Genomic DNA, 17,041 nt, shown 5'->3' with positions numbered 1-17,041 from the left:
TCCCAGGCATATAGGAGCTTGATAAAAGTGTACATTTGGTTGGCTTGGTCAAACAAAGTGTGCATTATGGCAGTCCCATTGCTTTTTAAAAAGAATCTAGGGTATATTTCAGTTAAAATGACTGGGGGCTTGAGCTGAGTGTTGAATAGTGGCCGATGTTTTTGATGTACTTTGCAAGACCGACATTGCCTGGTGAGCCAGAAATGTATCCTTTTATTAAGACCGCTTTCCACGTCGGATTAATCGAATGAATATCTCATTTGAACTGCTGTGGATAGTTCACCTGATCCCAGACTGGTGGTTGAGCATCCGGCTCTGAGATGGGTATTGGCAAAAGAAGCGCCTCTCTGATATTGCAGAATTTGTCTGAGAAAATTGTGCTATTGCTGTGCTCAGAAGATGCTACTACTTAAAAAGAACCTGTAGTAAGAGTTTCTTAATTAGCTCGGAGGTGAAAAAGCTGCTTTAACAATGTTATTAGCCGTTCTAATTGAAGAATCGAGACCTTTCTTGGCATGAAAAATGTTGTGGTGTGTGACCCCTATACGATCTTGCTTGGCTTCGCGTGTTTTTGTAATGGACGGCCTTTACTGTTGCCCCACAAACAATTCTTCCTTCAGGTACACTTGGTCAATCCATGGTTTGCAGTCAAAACTTTAGGATTGGCCAATGTTAATTTTATACAGCAACAGACTCTTACTAAATCTGCCTGCCTCTACTCTCCACTGTCTCCAACTCATCCAAAACAGGACTGCGAGACTTGTCCTTGGCCTCAAGCCCAGGGATCGTATCTCCCCAGGACTGAGAAATCTGCATTGTCTCCCAGTGGCTGCGAGGATTAAGTTCAAAACCCTCTGGGGCCTGGGGCCTAAATACCTTCAACTCTCTCTTCCTAAATATCTTCCTTCTCAAACTCTTCGCTCATCCGCCTCCAACTCAGGGGCAGTCGCTTCTCCAAGCAACGAGTTGGTGGTAGGTCTTTCTTTGGCTGTGGCCTACCTGTGGAACAGCCTCCCTGCCTCTATGAAACTTGAGGAGAATTATCTCCGGTTCTGGAAGCACCTCAAAACCTTTCTCTTTGCTTCTGCTTTTTCTCTTCCTCTCCCCTGATGACTCCTGACTGAATCTGAAATTGCACTGGTCACCTGGCTACCCTCTGTTCTCGGGCTCAGGTCCCTGCCAGTTGCTCTGCCCCCCTCCCACCCTGGAACCCTCTGCACTCCGGGGCTATTTCTGTTTCCCTACAGCCCCCTACCAGTACCTGACACTTGATGTCTGCACTTATTTATTGTTTTTTTTTTTTTATTGTTCTGCTATATCCTGCACTGCGCCCTCCCCTTCCCCCCTCGGCACTTGCGCAATCTCAATGTCACCTGGCCTAGTAGGATCGTTGTCTGTCTTCCCTCTGTTCCCTTTCCCTTGCCTCGTCGCCCCTTGAAACACTTGTGAATAGGCGTGTTATAAATGCCATATCATATATATCATAAAGTGAAATGACGTGAGATATTTGCATTGACTGTTTTCTGAGGATCACGTCCAGGAAGTAAAACTTTATTCGCCATTGAGCTGTGTGCAGCCAAAGTTGCCTCATTAACTGCAGAGCACTTTCCGAAGTCGATTACTGTTGCTTGTTGAGAGTTAAATTGCCGGGGTCGTATACATAGTATCACAAATAGGATTAACACATGATCCGTCCCTCTGAGTTCTATGTCTGGAGAACACAATTTCAAAAGTCTTGGATTGGGAATGACTTGGATTGCAGGTTGGATTTTATTGTAAATGTTCATTGTATCTCTCAAACGTTGTTCGACCACTGTTTTACAGTATAAATATGTGGCATGGCGTATGTAATTTCAAACGTCTAAAGTATGAAATAAATCACCAAAAATGTCGTAACATTTAAGCTTCTGAAGTAAAAACAGAAGACTTTACCTTGTCCGAGAAGACGATCTACACCCGTATTTCGAAACCGCTTAAATCGCCTCATCGTGTTTTGTCACTATACACCTTTCTAAAGCCTGTTCAGATGTCTAACACTGCAGTTGTACAGACTGGATACCCGGTTCTGATATCTAATATCTGCTTACAAAGGACACACAAAGAAGGTGTTCAAGGGAATGGCCCTCCTCCTTGCAATATAAACGTGTGCATGGGAATGTCGAATTACATTTCTGCTTTACAACCGCTAATGGCAAAGCACATGTTTATATAAAGAGCGTGTTCATGCACTAGAGTGATTGAAGCTAGGGGAGATCCATACCCTAGTGTCTCTTTGATTACTCCTTCTTTTTGCATGATAATACTCCGAGTATTTAGCTGCTGCTATATCAGACATCACATTTTCCCTACATAAAGTTTCATCGTTTACTCCATGGTTCAAAAATCCTGGGTTCTTCTGGATAAAAAAGGATCTAATTATGAAGCCATCTTCCGGTATGTCTAAACCCTGATCGTGCAGGAGTGCCATCCGGTTTTAGCATGTCACTACGTTTTTTAATATTTATTTTACTGATTGTATCCGTATTGTACAGCGCATTCCATTAGATGATTTCCCCCCATAACTCTGTTTGGTCTATATTGTCGAATCTGGCACCTTTTGCCGTATGCGATATTTTTCTCAATGTTATGTTATTTGAAGAAGCAAAAATGGGGTTGCGCGTGGTCCGCATAACACCAATCCGAATGACTAACTTTTCTCCCACTGCAAACTTGCTGTAAAATGCAGTAAAACATACCACTGCAAAATGTGGTGAGATGGCTGCGGCCAGATGGAATGCCATATGTCCCTGTTGCGTTCCTTTTATAGTCTCCCTTGCCATTGTGAATGTGTAGCCACTACCAATGTGTAGCACCCGTTTATGGGTTTGCTTGATAGGGATTCTCACCCCGCACCCCCGTCGCAAATAAATACAAAAATACCAATTCTATTTGGGCTTTATTGCTGTGATTATGGCCATATCAATCCCTGGATGTACTCTTTTTTTTTATTATTATTTATTTATTTTTTGTGTGTTTTTGCCCAATGAAAACATAAATACACATATATAAAAAAGCGACCAGTCACACGTGTGTGTTATTTTTATTTTATTTTTATTTTCGAATGCAAACCAATATGGCCATACTGAAAGAACAGGTGTGGTGCGCAAAAGAGCTATATATTTACGAAGGTAATAAGTAAATTGTAAAGAAAATAAAATTGAAAGCATGAATCTCGTGTCCGCCGAAGATGGCGTAGCTCCCTGTTTGGAGAGGTAGCAGGGCCACAGAAGGAGAAGGCCATACAGAGTCACGGAGAGAAATGCGCTAAAATGCAATGCCAATGATTTGCTTGTCACAACCTTACACCAAGCAACACAACGTTTGCCCTTGACTGTGTACAAAAATGTGCCTTGGAATTTGTTGTGGCCAATTGTCACTGATCGGCCTGCTCTCTAATCCTCTACTTTGACAAGCAAGTAGCAGAGCAGGCAATTCGTGTAGTTTAAGTCTCCCTTTTGGACGACTTCTAGATTTTCATATTCCAAACCTATTGTGACACTGCCACCTTGTGGCCTTGATGGACGTTGTTGTATCAACTATACACGGCTTTCTGGAAAATGTCCCTTTGATTAGAAATCCCTTTTTATTAACTGTTTGGAAGGCGTGCACTTGCTTTTAACCTTTTCTGTTAGTACTTGTGTTTTATTGGGATCTGTTAGGGGGCCGGGGAGACTGGCTCCACCTCTGTGAGGCTGCCCTCCTGCGATGCAGGGCAGCCCCGTAGTGCCATGACGCAGCGGCAAGGCCGGACTGCAGTGACGACGCGCACACCAGGTTTAGGGTCCAGCAACTGCTGTGTGGGAAACCTCTCGGCACCTTGATTGACTTGGTCATCCGCATGTGACCTTACACACGTGACTCGGCACGCACCTCGTGGTGTCGTGCTGAGATCACACCAGGATCTATGATGTTTCCCCACAGACTGATTTCACTGAAACCCTGTGCCCGATTTCGGTGCTGCTGGGAAACATAATTTCCTCTGAGTACTCCCTTCCCTTCAATCTCCCAATGTAGGGTACACACCCACCCTCCTCCCCTTACGCACAGTGTTGTGTTATGTGGGGGCACCCTTGGACTCCCCACCCGCCACTGTGAGGAACTCATGGTGGGAACAAGTAAGACAGGCGCAAGTGATCACAATTCAAGGGTGTTTATTGAGCAATGCATTCAGGATGCAGTTTGGAAAAACACCTATTCTAATCCTAAATCTAAGATGGGAGCAAGCCTCGACCATCAAATAATAAGGCAGTCCTAGTGGCATTGTGTCAAATAAAAGGGCCTATACGTAGAAACCTATTGCCAAACCTTACAACTAAAAAAGAAAGGGTGTGAGACAGTTCTCAAGAAAAGAAGGAAGTGTTCTCAAATAATGTCAGGATGCTGTAGCTAGGGTCTCCCTTCCCCACATTTTGAGCACAGGGTGAAGTGGGATCTTGGAGCAAAGTACGCTCTAGAGCTTCCGTAGCACGAGCTGACCATTCCACTTGCAGTTATCGGGACCGTCTATGGCCAAGTCTCGTTTCTCTTGAAATTCTCTTGCCTTTCGAGGGCCTGACTTATTTAATAACAAAACAAAAGTTCCTTCAACAAAACTGAGTTTTATTATTATTATTTTTTTGTTTCTTGGTTTTACTTAGGATGAGGATTCATCACCCCCGGGTCCCTGCTGGGTCCCTCTCTTCTGGGCGGTGAACCCCTTTTACTTTCAGCCTCCCTCCTCCGGGTTCACTATGGTTTGTCCTTTATTCACCAATCTTAGTGTCTGTTTAAACAGTTGCAGTGGACATCCCTTGACCGGGTTCACGTTGTTTCTTGGGACTTTAGACTTTGCCCCCTCTTTTGTCAGCATCCCTCGTCCGTGTTCACTCTTGCCAACTTCTCATTTACTTTTGCTCTCAATGTTTGCAGGATTCACTTCCCTTGCTTTCTCTACAGTTCTTAGATCAAAGGCTTCCAACCGTACAGGGATTTTGCTTGACCTCCTGTATGACCACTTTGACCTAACTTGATGGCTCTCCTACGACCTTCTGGTATCTGTAGTTTCACTCAGATGAGGGTCAACCAGAGTCTCTTGAGTTGGGACCCACTTGGTGCCAGTTCCCTCTGCAGCTGGTCTCCCCTTTAACACTTTTACAGTTCTTTGAACTTGGTTCAAGTTGCCACTTTGCAACAGTCATTCACCACAGCTCGGCACGTATCGGTTCTCCCCTCGACTCACCGGCTCTGATGAACCACTTGGCTTTCCTCAGAACTGGAGTCAAGGCTGGTACCACAGAAGCAGGAGTCTCCCTCGCGCCCGCTGATCAGCATCGCCACGCTTTGTGTACCGTTCATATCTGTTGCAGCACACTTGAGCTATTGTCTTCGCTCTTACGATTCCCTCTGCAGAGGTTTTGCGGGTCTGCGTCAAAAAGGGCAAGGTCGTGTCGCTCCTTGTCATTCTCTCAATATTTACCGCCTTTCTCCTCCTCTTGAACGGCTGTGTCTGGATAAGCGGTCTCGTCGTGCTGTCTGCCTTGCTCGTACTAAGCTCTCTTGCTCCACCTTTCAACCCCGTGGGGAAGGGAAAGGCCCGTCAGGTGTGTGTGATTCTGATCAATTGCCTGACTTTGCCTGACCCTTGTAGTGGGACATTTCAGGTAAACAGCTCTGGTGTTAGTCCTTTCTCTTCTGTGTCATGCAAAAGTGGTGGTGTCGGAAAATAGGGCGGAGGGCAGTGGTTTTGAATGTCCTACGTGGTAGGATGGGGAAAAGGTGTTGAAAGAAGGGGGATACCGTGTCTCACCTGTGGGTGTCCTACTCCCACTCCCCGAGGACGCCCATCCAGGTGATCCTCCCTCACTGGTCCACTCCCATGGATCCAATAACGATGGCTGTGTCCTGGCCACCTGGATGACAAATCCTGGGGACTAGCTAGGGAGACACCTTCAGGTTTCTCAGCTACCACAACCATGCTCCCTCTTCATCTCCTCTGTTTTTTTGATTCCTTAACAAATTGTTTGTCTACTGTCTAATCCACCTTTCCTATCCTCTCCTCTTGCCTCCCACCCCCAAAGCCGCCGCCTTTTATATTCACAGATTAAGATTGAACGCCCTGGCGCGGTCACAGTGCCCCACTTCTATGACCATGCCAGGCGTCAAGACAACTACAGTGGGGATGGGCACAGTAGAACTACTGAATGGCATAATTATAAAGCAAGACTCCCTGTAAATTAAATGGGTTTTGTTTGTGAGTCTCGGTGGCCTTGCTGGCCAAGTCGGTTGGTAGCGTGAAAGGACCCCGGAGGGTAGCTCAGGGGCAACTCCTTTGTCTTGGAACAAGACAACGCAGTGCGTCAAGTTTTTGAAACCCTGTTCCGCGCTTATAGGCTGATCTCCAGCATATAGAGATGTATAAAAACTTTATTTTAATAGGAGAAAGTAGGGTGGATGTGAGGTCACTCAGATAAACTAGTTTGGATGTGTTATAAAGAGGTAATGTGGCATTGGCTTGTACATGGATTTACTTTCGCAACTTATCAGAGATCCTTTTAATTTTTATATTGGGAACCAAAATCATCCTATAACTGTGGGTGGGGGCGGGGGGATTGAGTAAGAGGGCAACATTAGGTTCGGCCTGCCTTCTCCTGCTAAGGTAGCATCAAACCGCAAAACTGAACGAGATGCTGCACGTACTGAGAGCTAGAATCAGTGTTTAGTAAGTGGCCTATCTGAAGTATTGTTATCTGAAGTATTGTTATCTGAAGTATTGGGTAAAGAAAATGTTTTAGGTGCTAAACTTGGCCCAGAAGCTGATGCTATACAATTATTTGTTCCTAGATCTTTTTTTATTCAGCACATTTTTTGTTTCTTTTAACAGGTTCTTTTTGTGCCAGATACGGAACCATATTCGAGGGCTGCGACCTGTGTTTCTGCTTCTGGTGGTGTTGTTTCTGCTTCTTCGTCGGATGCCGAATATGATAAACTTCCTGTGAGTATGGGGCCTCTGACTCGTGTGCTTAATGCTAACCGTATAGGCTTCTAAACTCACTTTTTACCTCTTCTTGAAAAAGCTATTTCTTTTCCTTCAGTAGAACTGTAGCAAGCATACCCACAATGTTCTTAGAGTTCTGCTAATGTGCAGTCCGAGGAGAACCCAAAGTATGTAAATGTATCAGATTGTCAGGGGGGCACACTCGTAGTATGCCCCTGGCTTCTGAACATAACACACACTGTATTTTTTGAATGAAAACACACCACTTTTTGAAAGTGAACAGGCCAGATCTTATTACAGAATTTCACAAAACACTTATGGGAACCATAGTTATTTTACATCGTGCTTCATTGGTTACCTTGACCTCTAGCAGCCCTCCCGAGCCGCTAGATGCCAGATTGGCCTACTGGCTGTCTGAGCTGACCCAGGGTTCATTGTAGAACATCCAATGTCCAGCCAGACAGTCTAAACGCCCAATCCTGGGCTTAAAATCCACCCAACGGGCAACCCGAGGGGCCACTGCTACCTCCCCTGCCGGCCTGTTGGACGAGAGCGAATCCCTCAACCCACAACCTGGGTAGCAAAAACCCATGCCTTGCACAAAACCATCTGCACCAGCCTTCAGAAACGTGTGCTCTCTAGTCGCGTGCATTTGCAGAAAAACCTATGTCCAGCCGGTCATTGCCAAATGCCCACGCCTGGGCTAAAATCCATACTCGCCGTCCTCGCCTGCTGGCCTATTGGACACGAGTGGCGTGTGGCCCCCTCAACCAACAACCCGGGTAGCAAATTCATAGATGCTGCCGCCCAGCCAAAAGTATTTATCAATACTACAACTCCGGCAAATCTCAAAAATGCATATTGAAGACCGGAAATGATGTTGATAAAAAAAACTTGTGCTAAAGCAGCAGCCCTGTAGCGCATCTTCCAATGACCGAAAAGGCAGTTTACAGTTGTACACCTTTGCCATAAACGCCAAGAAAATACATACTCCATGCCATAACATAGGAATGCCCCAAAATTCACCCGTACCTCGCGCCGCCAATTTCACTTTAAAATGCCGAGAGATGACATGCCACTGGCGCCTTGTAGATATGTACTGGGGAACACTTCATCAGCAGTCGAATGCTCGACCATTGAGCTGTATGCCCCAATTCTCTGGAACGGGGAACTAGTTGGTGTGGCGTTGCCCCGTGAGGGGATACGCACGCGGCGGCATGACGTTGCACGTCGCCGCGTGCGCCTTAAATAAACGGGGCGTTCCCGGCCGCGTCAGAGCGACCGGGGAGCCCGAAGCGTGCAGACGTGTTGGTGTCCCATCTGTGCATGCTGGGGCTCGCGGGCACGCAACGGGGGCACCCAGAGACTCCCAACAGTGGCGACGAGTGTCGGATGCCCGGGCCCGGCGGTGAGCGCAATCCCGGAGTAATTTTTCATTTCGTGTGAAACATCCGCGGATGTTTCGCATCACGCCGAGGCCGCGGACCACACGCGGCTGGCGGCCATCTTGCCCACGAGGTGGAGAGTCTTCTAACGGCTCCGGTTTGGAGCAGGAAGACAATCCAAACCTAATTTTTGGATCAACTGACTGCAGGCAGTATAACCTGCAGGCCCATGCCAAGATTTTGTCATTTTGGTGAATTTTCAGGCGGTGACGTCGTGTTGTAGCTGGAAGATGGACTGAGGTGGCTGGGCCTTCTCAGCCCATTCCTTTTATAGCTCAATTTTTGAGACTTTTGTTCACGGATTCTCTTCAGGACCATCTTCAACCCCTTCATCATCATCACGTGGGGGACGACACTCCAGCTTCTGCGGCCCACGTGGACACCAGGCGCCTTAAGGTACTCTCCTTCAACCCTTTCATCATCACGTGGGTGGTGGCAGTGTGGGGAGTGGTGCAAGTTGCGGCCCTTAGAATTGGAACAAGGGTGCCTGTGCGCTTGCGCCTAGGAGTGATCCTGGTGCCCTGGAGGGTGCGACTGCCACGGCTTCGGAGGAGTCGCAGGATGAAGATCTAACAGACCTGTTCCAGCAGAACCCCCCACAGTACATCCCACGCTCGACGACGTCTGGACTGCCTGTACAACCGGTGGGTGCAGCCCCCCCTCCTATCCAACCACCACCCCTGGCCATGGCCCAAGCCAGGGCGCAAGCGGCCTTGCAGCCAATTCCGGAGTTTGATGCTACGGGCCCTCCATCCAGTCTAGGGCCACGATGGAGGAGATGGATCGCAAGGCTAGATATGTACTTTCGGGCCGCCCAAGTCACGGACGACGACAGCATGGTGGCCACAATGCTATACTCCGCAGGGGTGACTGTGCAGGAGATCTTTGAATCTTTGACTCCAGCGGGTAACACGTATGATCAGGCCAAAGCAGCCCTCCTGGCGCATTTCATCCCCCTTGCCAACGTGGACTTTGAAAGGTTCGTCATGCTGTCGGCCAAACAGAAGGAAGAGGAGACGCTTGACACTTTCTATGGCCGCCTGCGCCGCCTGTCACAAGGGTGTGCGTGGGGGGATGCGGAGGACATGATAAGGACCATGCTGATCCAGGCGTGCTCGTCAGGCAAGCTGAGGCGACAAGTCCTAAGAGAGCCCGGACTCACTCTGGCCAGGATTCTGGAGCTCGGGAGGTGCCATGAGGTGGCGGAGGCTCGAGCCAACAAAATGGAGGCCGGTTCCCGCCCGGCGAAACCGGAGGAGGTGTGCGCCATCTGGCGGGGCGGCAGAGGGGTGCGAAAACCCGGTATACCTCCCAGAGACAGAGCGGGGAAGCCGGTAGAATCGTGCCAGAAATGCGGATATGATCTCCCCCACTCATCGGAGTGCATGGCCAAAGGAAAAGTTTGTGGACGCTGTGGGGTGCCTGACCATTTCTCGAGGGTGTGCAGGGCGACTCTGCCTGTACTCATCCCGAGAGGGCAGCCCCGTCTGTGGGCCCCGCGGCAGTACCGCCCGCCGAGGGTAGCTCAGGTGGAACAGGTGGAACCAGAGGAGGCCCCGGCGGAAGAAGAAGTGGAGGAGGAGGAGGATGAGGAGAACATCTTCTTCGTCTCCAGCATGGAGGTCCTCAAGGGAAGGAGCAGAAGACAGCCGAGGTGTGTCGTGGAGGTTAACTGCTCGCCAGTCCCTGTGCTAGTCGACACGGGAGCCTCTGTAAATGTCATGGCGAGAGGACATTATGCTGCGCTTGACCCAGCCCCGAGACTGGCGACACCAAGGGCCCGTATCTTCGCATTTGGTGGGCGGGAGCCCTTGCCACTCGATGGGGTGTTCGTTGCCAAGGTGGAACACGACGGGTCGAAGATCAGGGCCCGCTTCTATGTGACTCCGGTGAGCAGCAACACCCTGCTCAGCTGCGCGGCAGCGGAGGCCCTTGGTATAGTCAGCTTCGCCTATTCAGTATACTTGGAGGACATCAACGACCTGCTCGACAAGTATGCTGACATCTTCAAAGGGATCGGGAGGATGAACGGCGACCCCGTGAGGCTCCACATCGACGAGTCGGTACAGCCCATAGCCCTGAAGCACAGGCGGATCCCATTCCATCTAAGGGACCAGGTGGACAAGGAACTCGATAACCTGGTGAACCTGGACGTAATTGAAAAGGTGGAGGGCCCCACACCCTGGGTATCCCCCATTGTCGTGGCGAGGAAACCTAAACAACCGGACTCTGTCCGAATCTGTGTGGACATGCGGTTGCCCAACAAGGCTATCAGGAGAGAACGACACCTGACCCCGACGATTGATGACATCATTGCGGAAGTGCAAGGGGCCCGTTTCTTCTCGAAGTTAGACTTACGGGCTGGGTATCACCAGGTTGTTCTACACCCAGAGTCCCGTTATATAACGACTTTCACCACCCACAGGGGACTCTACAGGTACAAGCGTCTGAGCTTTGGAGTGTCGTCTGCAGCTGAGGTGTTTCAGAACTTAATCCGAGGCGCTCTCGCAGACCTGGAGGGCGTCCTGAACATTAGCGACGACATTCTGGTCTTTGCGAGGACTGAATCAGACCACCTGAAACGCCTAGCCAGGACTCTCGAGAGGCTGCAATCGCTGGGGCTCACCCTCCACAAGGACAAGTGTGAGTTCCTCCGCCCGACCATTGAGTTTTTTGGGTTCATCTTCAAGGAGGGCGGGGTGTCTCCTGACCCCAAGAAGGTTCAAGACATCAAGGCAGCACGACCCCCTGAGTCCGCATCAGAGGTGCGGAGCTTCCTCGGAATGGTGACGTACTGCGGGCGATTCATCAAGAATCTCGCCTCGAGGTCGGAACCTCTGAGGGCTCTGACGAAAAAGGACACTATCTGGCAGTGGGGCCCGTTAGAACAGGCGGCATTCGAGGACATCAAAGGTGCACTAACAGCGGAGGACACCGTGGCTTTCTTTGACCCTGCCTTGGAGTCGGAGATTGTTGTGGACGCCAGCCCGTTTGGCCTTGGGGCGGTCCTCACCCAGGTGAGCAGAGACGGAGGAATGAAGCCCGTGGCCTATGCGAGCAAGGCCCTCTCCGAGACCGAGCAGAGGTACTCTCAGATTGAGCGAGAGGCCCTGGCGGTTCTGTGGGGCTGCCGGCATTTTCGGTTATATGTGCTGGGGAGACCTGTGACAGTGGTAACAGACCATAAACCACTGATCCCAATCATGGCCGGATCCTCCTCCAAACCACCAGCCAGGATCGAGCGATGGATGCTGGCCCTCCTAGAATATGGCGTTAACCTTATCTACAGGCCAGGGGCCAACAATGCGGCGGACTACCTGTCCAGGCATCCGGTGGGCGGGGACGGGCCCGCCCAAGAGTCGTGTGCTGAGGAGGCCGATGATCACGTGAGCATGGTGGTCGAGAGTGCTACCCCCAATGCGATGCCGCTCCCCGAACTGGAGACCGCAGCAGCCAATGACGAATGCTTCCGCATCCTGCGAAGCTCAATGCAATCGGGGTCCTGGAAGACCGTGCTGGAGTTGGTGGCCGGGCGCACGCAGGAGGCCAAGGTGACCCTCGAGCAACTCTGGAAGGTGAGGGATGAACTGTCCTTCACGGAGTCGGGTCTGTTGCTGCGGGGTGATCGCCTGGTGGTGCCGGGCTCCAAGGTCCACGAAGTCATCAACCTGGCGCACCAGGGACACCAAGGGGCCGCCAAAACGAAGGCGAGGTTGAGGCTGAAGGTGTGGTTCCCCGAGCTGGAGAAGAAGGTGGACAACTTCGTAGCGGCCTGTGTATGGTGCCAGGCGGCTTCCCCAGTACAACGGGAGCCCGAGATCGAGGTAATGCCACGGGGGACCCGCCCATGGGAAGTTGTGCATGCGGACTTCGGATCCACTGCCGTGGGTACTCATTTCCTAGCCATCGTCGATGAGTACTCGCGATACCCGGAGGTGGAGTTCGTTGAGTCGGTGGCCTTCGAGCACGTGGTGGGCGCTGTGGAGAAGATCTTTGCCACCCATGGGTTCCCTGTGACCCTGTGCTCGGACAATGGATCCCCATTCCAGAGCGCGAGGTTCTCGGAATTCCTCGAGAGCTGCGGAGTGGCCCACCGGAAGGTGTCCCCGTTGTGGCCCCGCGCGAACGGGGACGCAGAGAGGCTGATGAGGACATTAAACAAGACGTTCCGGATAGCTCAGGGACAAGGTCAGCCTCTCCAGCGGGCGCTATACCAGTTCCTAAGAGTGTACCGCACTACCCCACATGCTTCAACTGGGGTGGCTCCGGCTGAGGCTCTGTTCCGCAGGTGCCCCCGAGGTCTCCTCCCGGAGGTGCAGGAGAAAGTACCCGGGGTAATAGACGACCAACGGGTGGAAGCGGAGCGGCTGGCAAGGACCAGTCAGGAAAATCTACGGAGGGGCCTTCGTCCGCAGCGGCTGGAACCGGGCGACGAAGTGTTGATTAGGAACCGGCATCCTCATGGGAAACTCTCGCTTCCATATGAGCCCGAGCCGCTGGACGTAGTGGCGGTGAAGGGGTCGATGGTGACGGCCTCGGATGGGAAGTCGGCCGTCACCCGGAACGTGAGCTTCTTCAAGAAACTGGGGGACTCTCGGACTGAACTCCCGCCTGACCCGGATGAGACGGTCCTCCCGGATGAAGACACCCCCTGGGGGGAATTCGTGGGGTCACCAGCACGAGACACCGGGGCGGCCGGGAGTCCGGCGACTGAGGTAGGTGGGAGGTACCCCCAGAGGGCTGGGCGAGGGAGACCTGCCTACCTCGGAGACTATGTGCTGGGGCCGATTGACTGGGCTCCGGAGTGAAGGGGATCCGGGAGGCTGTTAATAAATGGGGGCCTGGGGCTTGCGAGTTATAGATGCCAGTGTGGGTAGTAATGTGTTTGATGTGTTTTGTTGTTATTGTTCCTCCCCGAAAAAGGAGGAGTGTGGCGTTGCCCCGTGAGGGGATACGCACGCGGCGGCGTGACGTTGCACGTCGCCGCGTGCGCCTTAAATAAACGGGGCGTTCCCGGCCGCGTCAGAGCGACCGGGGAGCCCGAAGCGTGCAGACGTGTTGGTGTCCCATCTGTGCATGCTGGGGCTCGCGGGCACGCAACGGGGGCACCCAGAGACTCCCAACAGTTGGCATCTGTTCATTACAGCCAAGGCGTGTCCGCTCTGCTTGTAAGCAACCGAAACCTACAGCTGCCTGAGTTTGCAGGCAGGTGGTTCCCGAAGCTCTAGCCATGCGATGATAATTTAGTAGGTCTAAGCATGTGTTTCATGGCTAAAGAATTAATTAATCTTTCATAACCTGCTAAATACTGGCGACCAGTCTCTCAGCACAGGACCGTATTTCGGACCTTTGGTGCTCTGCGTTGTCTTGTAGCTGTGCCCCTGGGCATGATAGTAACGAAACTCGCTGCTATGTGCCCATCTACAAATGTAAAGATGACATGCCACCTCGTAGATGTCGCTGCGTGCAAATGGTCCTTGTATGGCCTACACTGCACACATGTAACGGGACTGTGCCCTGCAGCTGCCAGTAAAAGGCCATGTCGAGAATGAGGCGAAAAATGGCAGGAAAATACTTCCCCCAATAACTAATTCGCTAAAACCAATATCATTTCACAGATATAACACTAAAAGGCAATGTTTTGACAGCCTTAGTGCCAAAGCGGCACCTTTTCCAGCATCATATGATAGTAGCGCCAGAAACTCTCCATACCCCGTCAAACTACATTTTGTTCTCACTTCCTCAGTCAAGGAAGATATAGTTTTACGTGTGCACTCTCATTTTAACATTATCCTGCTCACGGATAATAAACGAGGTCGAGACTTCATCATTTTATCCCGTATAGTTCAGCCCTTTACAGGATCCCCATCAATCTTGCATTGCCACCATAATGGCGTACTCCGTTTGTTGGGTCTCAACCCTACAACTGTCCCCCCAAATTCCTAATATAACGTTCTGCTGCTGTCTCAAAAATTGACAAAGCTGCGCAGGACGGCCTTAAAACTGTGAAACCCATGCTCTAACCATTCAGCTATTGAGTTCCCCTGAAGGGAAAACTGTTAATGGTAGGTTGCACTCGAACCCCCTCCCCCCTAACCGTTTAATGTACCACCGACCTGCATCTACCGATTGCGTCATGGAGACACGTAATGCATATGAATCGGTTGTATCCAAATAAGATGCAGTCCAAGTGAAATGGCAATGCTAGCTACTATCCACGGAGGCCTGTTAAATGAGCAAAGGACAGCCCTTTCCACAATGACCGCTCCTTGCTTGAAAACACAATACACAACACAAGCCCGCGTGCCATTGCCCCTCCAAGTCTGCAGAATGGTGCGGCAAGTCAGAGGAAGGGTAGGACCTGGTTCCTTTATGTGCTCGCAGGGATCGGTTGGCTGATGTTACGTTCCACCTTCCTTTAAAGATAAATGTACATGTACCTCCCTAGACTGCCGCATAACTTTCACACGCCTGAGAGAGCTGGTACTTGAACGCAGGGCCTTGCTGTTTTTAGACAAGTACTCTACCCATTGAGGTTTCGGGATCCCCATTGCGCTATTTGCATCCTCTGCACTGACGTCGTTTGATGCGAGCTCCACTTCGTGGGATCCCTCGCGCACTAGCGGAATGCCTAATCTCCTCTTGCCGTGCGCCTAGGGCAAGCCGCACCCTATTTCAGAGAAGCTCGCAAACGCGCATGCCACCGATTTTAAAGGCCGTTCCATTAGCCCGTTACCCAGATCTCGCTTCAACAGGTGGCACGTGATACCTCAGTCACTCCTGTGTATCCATCCATGTTGCTAACATTTTTCAGCCACAACGCCTCAGTGCGACAATACTAGTGCATCCCATATTACTTTCAATAAAACCCTTCGTTGGATGATCTCGGGGCACGATTTATTTATGCATGTAAATACACTCTGACGCACATGCAAGTAAGTGCTTGGAGATGGCCCTTTACACCGCGCTTTCAAACCCTCAAACATGAGCTGTGCTTTAACTCAATTAAAAGACAACATTATTCTGCTGTGCCGTGGGGGTTTCTCGCGACAATCGCTATAAATCATGTAATTTCAAGTTGTATGCATGTATTTTGCACAAGTTTTTAGGTGCCCTCTCACATTATGAAGACACGTTTCAAACCATCCTAATGGGCAAAGGATACAATGGTAATTACGAAATATTGATATCCGTATAAGCAAAAGTAAAAAAAGGGGAAAGCATATTTTTAATATTACATGCAACCGTGTACTTCTAGAGTATGGACCTCAAGAACCGAAGACGTGGCAGCCGAATCTGTAGCACAGCAGCTACTCTGCTGCGGCACCTAATACTGAGGAATATTCCCCAACTTGTTACTACCTTGCGCTATTACCGCGGTAGACTGACAGTCCCCCGCTCAGGAACCGTTGCAAAAATCATTTATCACGCGGCCCTCTTGGCTGGATGCATTTCGCCCACTGAAAATTGCATAACCGCAAAGTACAGACGGTACCAGACTCTAAGGACTGTCACCAATATCTTATTCTCACCCCCATGCATACCTCAAAACCCCACTCCTGACCATAGTAAAGTAGTTTACCGACGGTCCCTAACCCATGCTCGCCACACACAAGGGGATGCACTCTGACTTTTCAAGGCGACAAGTTCACCCAATGCAGATTCCCTTTCCAAGGCACGACCGCACCCTCACTGATTGCCAAACCACTAGTCCAGAGGAAACAGCAAGGGATGATGAAAACCCTGGCGAAACACCTGGGAACGAGGAGATACAATAACTTCAAGAATCCAGGAGGGCGCGTGACAACAGCGGGAAAGCAAGAAGAGGATGCCCCGCTGTCTGTCTTCTTGCTGATAGATTGTATCCATCAGCAGTGATTTTTGGATGCCGAGGCTTGAGCCTCATTACTGCATCTTCTCAGGTTGCGTATGTAGTTGTGGGTTAGGGTTCTTCTTGGCCTTTGTGGACTTGTCACAGTAGGATTGCTTTCACAGGGTCTTTGCCGTGATGGGTAGCGGTCGAAGGGGTTTGCAGTGGTGGCAGTGAGTATTCTGGTCAGAGGGTTCGGGTTCTGATCCAGTCCTTGGCAGAAGTTCTTACTCGGCTTCACTAGATGTTTGTCCAACATCTCGTTGTCCGGTTCTCTGTGAAGGTCAGCTATCCTTGTGAAGACTGGAGCTCCAGACGATATCCACAGGGCCTTCTTCTGGTCTATCTGAAGACTCTTCCGGTGTCGCTCATGGCAGGTCCTACATGCTGGGGAGGCATACGTCTGGGTAGGTCTGATGATCCCCTTGTAGACCTTGTTCTTTGTCCGGAGGAGCATGGACTTTAGGAGTGGGTACAGCGCTGTACCATCCCAAGTGTCCTAGTTACAGATGTACAGCTCAGAAATCTCAAGTTTAGGAGGGTGAGGATAGTATGAGACTATGGATTGGGTGGGGACACTGGATGCTTCAACTGTAGAGTGTGGTAGGAGAAGAAAGATCACAACCCGTTGGAGGTGCTCCCACCTTTACCAGAGATTCAACACAGTGACAGCTTCTGCAGAGCTGGGCTCACTAGCCCACACTAATGGAATTG

The 17,041-nt window shown here is 50.5% G+C and overlaps 1 protein-coding gene across 4 annotated transcripts in view; it reads left to right on the top strand.

The window, feature by feature from the left end:
* NCOA7 (nuclear receptor coactivator 7) overlaps positions 1-17,041 on the top strand; it is a 1,232,944-nt gene that overhangs the window by 765,491 nt on the left and 450,412 nt on the right. For all 4 annotated transcript variants that reach the window (XM_069607511.1, XM_069607508.1, XM_069607509.1 and 1 more), the window contains one exon: positions 6,899-7,009. In XM_069607511.1, coding sequence (XP_069463612.1) covers positions 6,899-7,009 — 111 coding nt within the window. The remainder of the gene's footprint in view (positions 1-6,898; positions 7,010-17,041) is intronic.

Source organism: Ambystoma mexicanum, chromosome 4q (genome assembly GCF_040938575.1).
Source record: "Ambystoma mexicanum isolate Mex_15411 chromosome 4q, UKY_AmexF1_1, whole genome shotgun sequence".
NCBI lineage: Eukaryota > Metazoa > Chordata > Amphibia > Caudata > Ambystomatidae > Ambystoma > Ambystoma mexicanum.
Note: the sequence above shows the minus strand (reverse complement) of the source record. Positions and strands in the feature narration are given on the sequence as shown.